Source organism: Micromesistius poutassou, assembly GCF_964030765.1.
Source record: "Micromesistius poutassou genome assembly, chromosome: 15".
Lineage (NCBI taxonomy): Eukaryota > Metazoa > Chordata > Actinopteri > Gadiformes > Gadidae > Micromesistius > Micromesistius poutassou.
The window spans coordinates 3,771,882-3,783,349 of NC_140285.1; the positions used below are offsets into that span (position 1 = coordinate 3,771,882).

At 43.2% G+C, this 11,468-nt stretch overlaps 1 protein-coding gene across 2 annotated transcripts; it reads left to right on the top strand.

Moving 5' to 3' along the window:
- Positions 1 to 153: 153 nt before the first annotated feature.
- Positions 154 to 11,101, top strand: LOC311360020 (myosin heavy chain, fast skeletal muscle-like). Of its 2 annotated transcripts, none has more exons than XM_084480097.1 (41): positions 154 to 182; positions 1,001 to 1,042; positions 1,172 to 1,393; positions 1,477 to 1,620; positions 1,715 to 1,871; positions 1,958 to 1,985; positions 2,068 to 2,176; positions 2,263 to 2,355; positions 2,433 to 2,496; positions 2,574 to 2,672; positions 2,819 to 2,922; positions 3,038 to 3,176; positions 3,317 to 3,435; positions 3,787 to 3,936; positions 4,027 to 4,197; positions 4,289 to 4,589; positions 4,699 to 4,769; positions 4,890 to 4,977; positions 5,081 to 5,198; positions 5,296 to 5,419; positions 5,509 to 5,645; positions 5,758 to 6,013; positions 6,111 to 6,353; positions 6,436 to 6,612; positions 6,699 to 6,844; positions 6,957 to 7,047; positions 7,132 to 7,521; positions 7,607 to 7,733; positions 7,875 to 7,993; positions 8,112 to 8,308; positions 8,402 to 8,585; positions 8,677 to 8,842; positions 8,956 to 9,080; positions 9,186 to 9,494; positions 9,602 to 9,805; positions 9,914 to 10,039; positions 10,130 to 10,300; positions 10,377 to 10,481; positions 10,598 to 10,693; positions 10,783 to 10,914; positions 11,005 to 11,101. In XM_084480097.1, the coding sequence occupies exons 3-41, from the start codon at positions 1,184 to 1,186 to the stop codon at positions 11,020 to 11,022; spliced, it is 5,808 nt and encodes a 1,935-aa protein (XP_084336223.1). In that variant the 5' UTR covers positions 154 to 182; positions 1,001 to 1,042; positions 1,172 to 1,183; the 3' UTR covers positions 11,023 to 11,101. The 2 variants fall into 2 exon arrangements, with proteins under 2 accessions (XP_084336223.1, XP_084336224.1); XM_084480098.1 differs by having other exon boundaries at positions 162 to 182; positions 1,176 to 1,393.
- The last annotated feature ends 367 nt before the right edge of the window (positions 11,102 to 11,468 follow it).

An 11,468-nucleotide genomic window follows, 5' to 3' on the forward strand; every position in this document is an offset into this window, starting at 1 on the left:
TACATTTCGAAGCATCCCAAGGATAAGTGCCACTCAAATGCCAAATACATATTCAAATGTAACTGAGCCCATTGAAGCCATGGCCTTATTGGGATTGTGCCTCGCTGCATAGTCTCAACTATAAAAGACATCTTCAGGGGAGATGAGGAGATGCAGGGAAGACTTAGAGGCTACATCTCAGGGTAAGTCCGGCGCAGGTTGCAGCTGCCAGGGAGTGGAAAGTAGGGCCATTTTAAAATGCTTTCGGCCTCTTGCCACATATGTGGCTCTGTGATGACGTTAATGCTAATGCTTAAGGGATTTATTGTAGTATTACATGAATTACATATTTACAAGGACTTATAGACTTGCTGGACTTGGTTTTGAAGTGCTGTAAATTATGACGTGTAAAGCTGAGTAATGGAAAGCAGATTCTGATAATGCTACTACTACTTATACTGTTACTAATACTACTACTACTATTACTACCACTACATTTACTACTAGTACTTTTACTATAGTATTACTACTGCTAATACTACTACTGCTACTACTACAACTACAACTAATACTACTATTACTGCTACAACTACTACTGCTTCTGCTACTGCTACTACTACTACTACTACTGCACCTACTATTAATATTACTACTACTACTACTTCTACAACGACGACTACTACTTCTAATATAGTACTTCTGATACTACTCCTAATACTACTATAGTACTACTACTGGCAATACAACTACTACTATAACTACTACTGATAATATTAAAAAGATAAATATGTTATTCTGCAATATTATATTATTCAATAAGAGACATGCTTATAATAGGCTTTATTTACTAAGAATAAAATCCTCTGATTATAATGATACTAGAATTTTAATTTAATGTCAAACTACATGAAATGTTATTCACTTGTATGTAAAACTAAATTAAATTAACATCTTAGTACAAAACTAAAGCTCAACATATATAACATGTATATTGAATATGAACATGAAAATTCTTCAACAGGATCTCATCTTGAAAATTTCCTCTGTGACTGGGAAGGAACAGGTGAGCTTTTATACGATTTATTTTATATGAAAGAAATTTCAGATTTTAAGCTGTGATGTCACAGGTTATAATGTTAATAATATACGGTTGTAATTCAACATGGACGACTAACTCAGTATCTCCGTCCAGTAAGCAGCCACCATGAGCACGGACGCGGAGATGGCCGTTTACGGCAAGGCAGCCATTTACCTCCGTAAGCCGGAGAGGGAGAGGTTGGAGGCCCAAAGCAAGCCCTTTGACTCCAAGAACTCTGGTTATGTGGCTGACGCAAAGGAAATGTACCTCAAGTGTGTCATCACCAAGAGGGACGGGGGCAAGCTCACAGTGAAACTGATGGAAGGCACTGAGGAGGTACACCGCCATTCATATCATTGAGTTAGATGTGACCATTTCAAGATATAAAATGACTCAATCCCTTTCTTTCCATATTTTAGGAGAGGACAGTCAAGGAGGCTGATGTCACACAGATGAATCCTCCCAAGTATGACAAGATTGAGGACATGGCCATGATGACCTATCTCAATGAAGCCTCTGTGTTGTATAACCTCAAAGAGCGTTATGCAGCATGGATGATCTACGTAAGATAGCCTGCCTGCTCAGTAAAATGCAGCATACTCATAAGAAGGACTGACAGAAAGGTTCAGGTGTTCATAACCATGTTATTCCCTTCAGACCTACTCTGGGCTGTTCTGTGCCACTGTAAACCCCTACAAGTGGCTCCCAGTGTACGACTCCCATGTCGTAGCTGCCTACAGAGGAAAGAAGCGTATGGAGGCTCCACCCCACATCTTCTCTGTCTCTGACAATGCCTACCAGTTCATGGCTACCGGTATGTCTAACTTCACAATGATAATACAAATCAACACACTGTCCTACAGATCTCTGTGTCTAACCTGTAATATTTTTCTACAACAGATAGAGAGAATCAGTCTGTCTTGATCACGTAAGTTCTGCTTTGGTTCAACCCGATGTATTTAAAAGATACAGTTGAGTACTTTCTATTTAATACATGTTTCTATACCCAGTGGAGAATCCGGTGCTGGAAAGACTGTGAACACCAAGCGTGTCATCCAGTACTTTGCCACTATCTCAGTTAGTGGTGGTGGAGAGAAGAAGAAGGAAAACAAAATGGGGGTACGAAATCACTGGTTAACAGGGCAATAGTTCACTCTGGACTTGTTGCATTGCTCCTCTCATTTTCTCTCCATGTGTAACTACAGGGATCTCTAGAGGACCAGATCATTGCTGCCAACCCCCTGCTGGAGGCCTACGGTAATGCCAAGACCGTGAGGAATGACAACTCCTCTCGCTTTGTAAGTATGGAGCCTGTACATCTTTAGGCACTTGATTGATCATTAGGAAGGAGTATAACCAAAGTTTATCCAAACAGGGTAAATTCATCAGGATCCATTTCAATACTAGTGGCAAACTGGCTAGTGCTGATATTGAGACATGTAAGTATCCATCTCAGACGGTGAATATATTTCAACACCTGGATAAATCGTTTTTCATTAATGATGTATTCTTATAGATCTGCTGGAGAAGTCTAGAGTGACATTCCAGCTGCCAGATGAGAGAGGCTACCACATCTTCTACCAGATGATGACCAACCACAAGCCTGAGATCATTGGTAAGATGGATGCTCATGAGCCTTGTAACACAATGTTATAGACAAGAGAGCCTATAGCAGTGAATGAGCCTGTTATTGGTACTTCAACTCAGGAACTGTCTGTTGTAAAGCAAGATGTATTACATGATACTTGTTTTGATGTCCAGAAATGACGCTCATCACCAGCAACCCCTACGACTTCCCCATGTGCAGTCAGGGTCAGATCACTGTGGCCAGCATCGACGACAAAGAGGAGCTGGATGCTACTGATGTGAGCTTGACTTCCACTACACTTGCACTGAAGCATACACTACAATGCTTCAGTAGTTGCTCTGCAATAACACATCTTCATGACTAAAATGAAAAATGTTTTCTTCTAAATACAGACTGCTATTGACATTCTGGGCTTCAGTAATGAAGAGAAGATGGCCATCTACAAGTTCACTGGTGCAGTGCTTCACCACGGTAACCTGAAGTTCAAGCAGAAGCAGCGTGAGGAGCAGGCTGAGCCAGACGGCAATGAGGGCGAGTACCTTTCCTCTTAAATAGTGCTGTACTTTGGATTGATTTAGATGAAAAGATTGTACATAATTGTCCAATGTTGTATGAGATGTGACTGTAGCATGTAAACTGTGACGTAAATATAGTCCATGTTGCTTTCACAGAGGCTGACAAAATCGGCTACCTGCTGGGCCTGAACTCAGCTGATATGCAGAAGGCTCTCTGCTACCCCAGAGTGAAGGTCGGCAACGAGTATGTCACCAAGGGTCAGACTGTAACTCAGGTAACCAAGATAACAAGGCTTGATTCATCGAAAAGATATAAAGAATTTGTTTACATCTCATTTTCACTGCATAGTCAAGTCTGATTCCGTTAGATTACCTTTATCAGGAAATCCAAGCTCAGGTCATTACATTTTGTTTGTTTCAATCAATTTTATTTGTGCCTTTAATCACATTTACAGTCTCAAAGGGCTTAACAGGCCATATATTTATGACACTCCCCTAACCATAGCAACCCAGAGGGCAAGAAAAAACCTCCAGGGATTTTTAGGATTGCAATTGGTGACATCATTTGCATACGTAATATACAAGCAAAGACAATATTTCATGTAAAAATGTCTGTATTTCCAAAGGTCAACAACTCAGTGAGTGCCCTGGCCAAGTCTACCTATGAGAAGATGTTCTTGTGGATGGTCATCCGCATCAACGAGATGCTGGACACCAAGCAACCCAGACAGTACTTTATCGGAGTGCTGGATATCGCTGGTTTTGAGATATTTAATGTGAGCTGATCATCAACTCATTTTTATTTCAAACATTTCTTGATTTCAACTTCTCATTTATCTGAGATTAAACTTCTTTCAAACTAATAGTTCAACAGCATGGAGCAGCTGTGCATCAACTTCACCAATGAGAAACTGCAACAGTTCTTCAATCACCACATGTTCGTCTTGGAGCAAGAGGAGTACAAGAAGGAGGGTATCATCTGGGAATTCATTGACTTCGGCATGGACTTGGCTGCCTGCATTGAGCTTATTGAGAAGGTACACAATAATGTTCTGAGATAATACCACCAAACATGGTGTGTTCCAAACAGGCCTCACCATAACACTTGGTGTGTTTTCTTCTACTCAGCCAATGGGCATCTTCTCCATCCTCGAAGAGGAGTGCATGTTCCCCAAGGCTTCAGATGTGACCTTCAAGGCCAAGCTGTACGACCAGCATCTTGGTAAAACCAAAGCATTTGAGAAGCCCAAGCCTGCCAAAGGCAAGGCTGAGGCCCACTTCTCCCTGGTGCACTACGCTGGAACAGTGGACTACAACATCAACGGCTGGCTGGACAAGAACAAGGACCCCCTGAACGACTCGGTGGTGCAACTCTACCAGAAGTCTTCAGTTAAACTCCTGCCTGTCCTGTATCCCCCAGTAATAGAAGGTACAATAGCACTTGAAATATGGAATAGGTTGTTATTTTCAAGTATTATGTACAGGAACCTTTGTCATTTTAAAACTAATCATACAAAAATCTTTATTTTAAATTACAGAGACTGGCGGTTCAAAGAAGGGAGCCAAGAAGAAGGGCGGTTCCATGCAAACCGTGTCTTCACAGTTCAGGGTAATATTTTATATATGTTTTTCCTCAACCAGATCTAATGCCATTTCATGAAGATATCATTGATGTCATCATAGATGTAATTGCCATTATGTTTTTGCACCAAACTTCTTGTATCTACAGGAGAATCTGGGCAAGCTGATGACCAACTTGAGGAGCACCCATCCTCACTTTGTGCGTTGCCTGATTCCAAATGAGTCAAAGACTCCAGGTACAATTACACTAGTAGCAGTGTGTAAAGGTTTGGTGAAAAAGCATATGAGTCATGAATTATTTAACGATATTATTAATTACGTGCAAATACCTATTAACAGGTCTTATGGAGAACTTCCTGGTTATCCACCAGCTGAGGTGTAACGGTGTACTGGAAGGTATCAGAATCTGCAGAAAGGGCTTCCCCAGCAGAATCCTCTATGCTGACTTCAAGCAGAGGTAACCATTAATGAACCATCACATGCTACTATGGGATTCGAAAATTCACATTGTGACAATATAATAACAAATATCACCATGACCCCTCTTATCTAAGGTACAAAGTACTGAATGCAAGCGTCATCCCTGAGGGACAGTTTATTGACAACAAGAAGGCTTCTGAGAAGCTGCTTGGCTCAATTGACGTGAATCATGATGAGTACAAATTTGGCCACACCAAGGTAAACACCAACCACTCTTCTGAACTAGATATATTGAGGAGATTCCAGGCAAAACCAGAATGTATGACCATTTGCCATCTCCTTCCAAGGTGTTCTTCAAGGCCGGTTTGCTCGGTCTTCTTGAGGAGATGCGAGATGAGAAGCTGGCCATCCTGGTTGGATTGACTCAGGCTCTCAGCCGGGGATTTCTTATGAGGACGGAGTTTAAGAAGATGATGGAGAGGAGGCAAGTTGAAGATCTACATTATCCTGTTGTGTGCCATATACTAGCGATAATCTTTAAACAATGAATGATAGTGTGGTTAATTTTTACAAACCTTTTGTTTTACAAACCATAGGGAAGCTGTCTTCACTATTCAGTACAACATCCGCTCATTCATGAACGTCAAAACCTGGCCGTGGATGAAGGTGTACTACAAGATCAAACCTCTTCTGAAGAGTGCTGAGACTGAGAAGGAGCTTTCTCAGATGAAGGAGAACTACAGTAAGATGAAGACAGACCTGTCCACTGCCCTGGCAAAGAAGAAGGAACTGGAGGAGAAGATGGTCTCTCTTGTGCAAGAGAAAAATGATCTGCTGCTGCAAGTGGCATCTGTACGTGTGATAGATGTTGATACGTTCACCACAAAATGATTGGTAGAATCCATGGAAATGTTCATGAAACTTTCATGTGTTTTGTATTGTGAAACAGGAAGGAGATAACCTGTCAGATGCTGAGGAAAGATGTGAGGGACTTATCAAGAACAAGATCCAGCTCGAGGCCAAACTCAAGGAGACAACTGAGAGACTGGAGGACGAGGAGGAGATGAATGCTGAGCTGACTGCTAAGAAGAGGAAGCTGGAGGATGAATGCTCTGAGCTCAAGAAGGACATTGATGACCTGGAGCTTACCTTGGCCAAAGTGGAGAAGGAGAAACACGCCACTGAGAACAAGGTTTGTAAAGATAGAATCCACCTGAGGATGGAGATTTTGAACCATTGTATGCTTACACCTTCTGTTATATTCTGCATATTAGGTGAAGAACCTGACTGAGGAGATGGCCTCTATGGATGAGAATGTGGCCAAGCTGTCAAAGGAGAAGAAAGCCCTCCAAGAGGCACACCAGCAGACCCTTGATGACCTGCAGGCAGAGGAAGACAAAGTCAACACTCTGACCAAGGCCAAAACCAAGCTGGAACAGCAAGTGGATGATGTACGTTTATTTGACAATATGCAATTCATATGAATATATAAAGTTATATACCTTGTATAATAACAAGCAAATGTTGAAATATGAAGCTTGAAGGTTCTCTGGAGCAAGAGAAGAAGCTTCGTATGGACCTTGAGAGAGCCAAGCGAAAGCTTGAGGGTGATCTGAAGCTGGCTCAGGAATCCATCATGGATCTTGAGAATGATAAGCAGCAGTCTGATGAAAAGATCAAGAAGTAAATATACATTGCAGTGATTCATAATATGGCTCAGACTACTAACAATGCAATTTGGGAGTTGTGTTTCATTTTCATCATTCATCAAATAATTTCCCTGTGAATCTCCAAGGAAGGACTTTGAGACCAGCCAACTTCTGAGCAAAATTGAAGATGAGCAGTCCCTGGGCACTCAGCTTCAGAAGAAGATTAAGGAGCTTCAGGTGAGTCTGTGGTGTTGAGATAATTTCCAATATGAAAATGTGTTTTTCAGTAATAATTCACTCATCTCCATCCCTCATTACTAGGCCCGCATTGAGGAGCTTGAGGAAGAGATTGAGGCTGAGCGTGCCGCTCGTGCCAAGGTTGAGAAGCAGAGAGCTGACCTCTCCAGGGAACTTGAGGAGATCAGTGAGAGGCTCGAGGAGGCCGGGGGAGCCACTTCTGCTCAGATTGAGATGAACAAGAAGCGTGAGGCTGAGTTCCAGAAGCTGCGTCGTGACCTGGAGGAGTCCACCCTGCAGCATGAAGCCACTGCCGCTGCTCTGCGCAAGAAGCAGGCGGACAGCGTCGCAGAGCTGGGAGAGCAGATCGACAACCTCCAGCGTGTCAAACAGAAGCTGGAGAAGGAGAAGAGCGAATTCAAGATGGAGATCGACGACCTCTCCAGCAACATGGAAGCTGTTGCCAAGTCGAAGGTAAACTCATTAATGCATACATTGTAAAACAGAATAAAAGTCATGTTGTTTACACATACTCACCTAAATAAATGCCAATGACCAGGGTAACCTTGAGAAGCTGTGCCGTACTCTGGAGGACCAGCTCAGTGAGCTCAAGTCTAAGAATGACGAGAACGTCCGCCAGATGAATGATGCCAGTGCTCAGAGGGCGAGGCTGCTCACTGAGAATGGTGAGTTCATTCAACTTCTACTCTTATGGCTGAATCTGTTGACAGATACAGATGGCTTTCTTGATCCCAGATTAATTGATTTAGTTGCACTACATATTCAACATCATATATAAAAACCCATTCCAATCTTCTCCTAAACAGGTGAGTTTGGTCGTCAGCTTGAGGAAAAAGACGCCCTTGTGACCCAGCTGACCAGAGGCAAGCAGGCCTTCACACAGCAGTTGGAGGAGCTGAAGAGACATGTTGAGGAGGAGGTTAAGGTAGGCCTTTTCAAAGCAATTTCAAATAGATAGATAGATAGATAGATAATAGATTTATTCATTTGCAGTTGTGAAAATATGTGTCCCTAATTGCTGATTTTAAATTCCTCTCTTGAAGGCCAAGAATGCTCTTGCTCATGGTGTGCAATCCGCCCGCCACGACTGTGACCTCCTGAGGGAGCAGTTTGAGGAGGAGCAGGAGGCCAAGGCTGAGCTGCAGCGTGGGATGTCCAAGGCCAACAGTGAGGTGGCTCAGTGGAGGAGCAAGTATGAAACTGATGCTATCCAGCGCACTGAGGAGCTTGAGGAGGCCAAGTGAGTCAAATTGATTTATTGGTTTATTGTCGGTTTCATCTCACAAACTACAATTCAGTTCCTCAACCATTATTGTTAATATTAATATGAAAGGAAAAAGCTGGCCCAGCGCCTTCAGGATGCTGAGGAGCAGATTGAGGCTACCAACTCCAAGTGTGCCTCTCTGGAGAAGACCAAGCAGAGGCTCCTGGGTGAGGTGGAGGACCTCATGGTTGATGTGGAGCGGGCTAACGGACTGGCTGCCAACCTTGACAAGAAGCAGAGGAACTTTGACAAGGTAATACTGTTCTCTCTTTGGGGTTTTACAATGTCAACAAAGCATCATGTTAGAGGGTCAGATCTATGAGATTATGTATTATGTTATTCAGGTTCTGGCAGAGTGGAAGCAGAAGTATGAGGAGGGACAGGCAGAGCTTGAGGGATCCCTGAAAGAGACTCGTTCTCTCAGCACTGAGCTTTTCAAGATGAAGAACTCCTATGAGGAATCTCTGGATCATCTGGAGACACTGAAGCGTGAGAACAAGAACCTGCAGCGTAAGTTCTCCAATGAACACCACATATCCTTTACACATTTGGTGGATGCTGGATATGAACATATAGCACTATGTATATCTTGCTTAAAAATACACATATTCTACCTGCTGCAGAGGAGATCTCTGACATTACCGAACAACTTGGTGAGACTGGTAAGAGCATCCATGAGCTGGAGAAGTCTAAGAAGCAGGTGGAAACTGAGAAGATTGAGATCCAAACAGCCCTTGAGGAAGCTGAGGTGATCTAATCTGAAAAATCGTATTTTTTTAAATATATATTCCTCTAAAATTGTAGATAAAAATATGGCCAACATTTCATTTAACAGTCAATACTATATTTATAGGGAACTCTGGAGCATGAAGAGTCCAAGATTCTGCGTGTCCAACTGGAGCTCAACCAGGTCAAGGGTGAGGTTGACCGGAAGATAGCCGAGAAGGATGAGGAGATGGAGCAGGTCAAGAGGAACAGCCAGAGGCAAATGGACTCCATGCAGACTACTCTGGACACTGAGGTCAGGAGCAGGAATGATGCCATGAGAATCAAGAAGAAGATGGAGGGAGACCTGAACGAGATGGAGATCCAGCTGAGCCATGCCAACCGCCAGGCTGCCGAGGCCCAGAAGCAGCTGAGGAATGTGCAGGGACAACTCAAGGTATAGGACTCCAGTCCACTGTTTAGACCGATGTTTATATTCCACCAATCAAAACATTTGTTTAGCATGTGATATTAATCACAATGTCCTCCTGCTGATCATTTCAGGATTCCCAACTGCACCTTGACGATGCCATTCGACTTGGGGATGACCTGAAGGAGCAAGCTGCCATGGTGGAGCGTAGGAACGGCCTCATGATGGCTGAGCTTGAAGAGCTGAGGGCAGCTCTGGAACAGACAGAGAGAGGCCGCAAAGTTGCCGAGACGGAGCTGGTGGATGCCAGCGAGCGTGTTGGACTGCTGCACTCCCAGGTTAATTCAGATTGGAGAACATATGCGAGACTGATCGAAAAAGGTATCATGATTAGGAATGCATGGATGAACGCATAACCAAGCTAAATGTATTTATTTACATTGTAGAACACAAGCCTTTTGAACACAAAGAAGAAGCTTGAGACTGACCTGGTCCAAGTCCAGGGCGAGGTGGATGACATTGTTCAGGAAGCCAGGAATGCTGAAGAGAAGGCCAAGAAGGCCATCACTGATGTAGGTCATTCCATTATCCAATGTCGTGGGTTTGAAAGATCATTGGTTAATTAAAGATGTTCCTGATTCACAATTTGATTATGATCTCAGGCTGCCATGATGGCTGAGGAGCTGAAGAAAGAGCAGGATACTAGCTCTCACCTGGAGAGGATGAAGAAGAACCTGGAGGTCACAGTGAAGGACCTGCAGCACCGCCTGGATGAGGCTGAGAACCTGGCCATGAAGGGTGGCAAGAAGCAGCTCCAGAAACTGGAGTCCCGGGTAAGAGAATGTCCAACAGATCTATGTGTACTTCCAGACCATCAGGAACTGAGTTTACTTGCTTGATTTCCCAAAGGTGCGCGAGCTGGAGACAGAGGTTGAAGCTGAACAGAGACGTGGAGCAGATGCTATTAAGGGTGTCCGCAAGTATGAGAGGAGGGTGAAGGAACTCACATACCAGGTATGCCACAGAAATATTACTTATGGCTTTTATTCTGAAAACATTTTTTTGAAAAGATTTGAGTCTCCACCTTTTAAAGTGACCTTCTACACCTTTTTCCTTGCCCACAACTTTAGACTGATGAGGACAAGAAGAATGGCTGCAGGCTCCAGGATCTGGTTGACAAGCTGCAGCTGAAGGTGAAGGCCTACAAGAGGCAGTCTGAGGAAGCGGTAAGCCAACCTTGACATCATGAATACAGTTGTGACCTCACTTTCAGTGGATCCCATTGAAACCTAACACAATTTGAACGGCCCAACAGGAGGAGCAGGCCAACTCCTACCTGTCCAAGTGCAGGAAGGTTCAGCATGAGCTGGAGGAGGCTGAGGAGCGGGCTGACATCGCTGAGACTCAAGTCAACAAGCTGAGGGCTAAGAGCCGTGATACTGGCAAGGTAACCGCCTCACTGCTACTTCTTCATGACCAAAACATTCACTCTTGAACATCTGTTCATCTAACTTATTATTATTTTTCCTTTTCACAGGCAAAGGAGGCGGAGTAACTCATTATAAGCTTATTCAGAAATCAAAGTCATAAAATATGACTGGTTACGAATAATAATAAAAAGCTTGTTCATGATCCTTTTGCATTCTTTGTCTTTTTTAATCCTTTAAACAATTTTGGATAAAGTATGAGAGAGCCTCACATCTGACAGTGAACTGATTACATGAAGTTGGAGTCACTGTTGATCTACACAGCAATACACTGTCCACACTTCACTTGATACTAAAGAGTATTGATAGAAAATAGAGTCCCTCACGTTGAATCAGCACATCGGTTCTTTAGCAGAGCTTGTGGAGCTCCAGACATAATGAATACTATGGCTCAGCTGACCAGAAGGAAGCCACTATGACACACAGCAATGAGTCATATATAAATGTATATATATATAAATACAATACAATACATGATCCTCATCAAAGAGGTGGAGAATCGACCCATATTAAA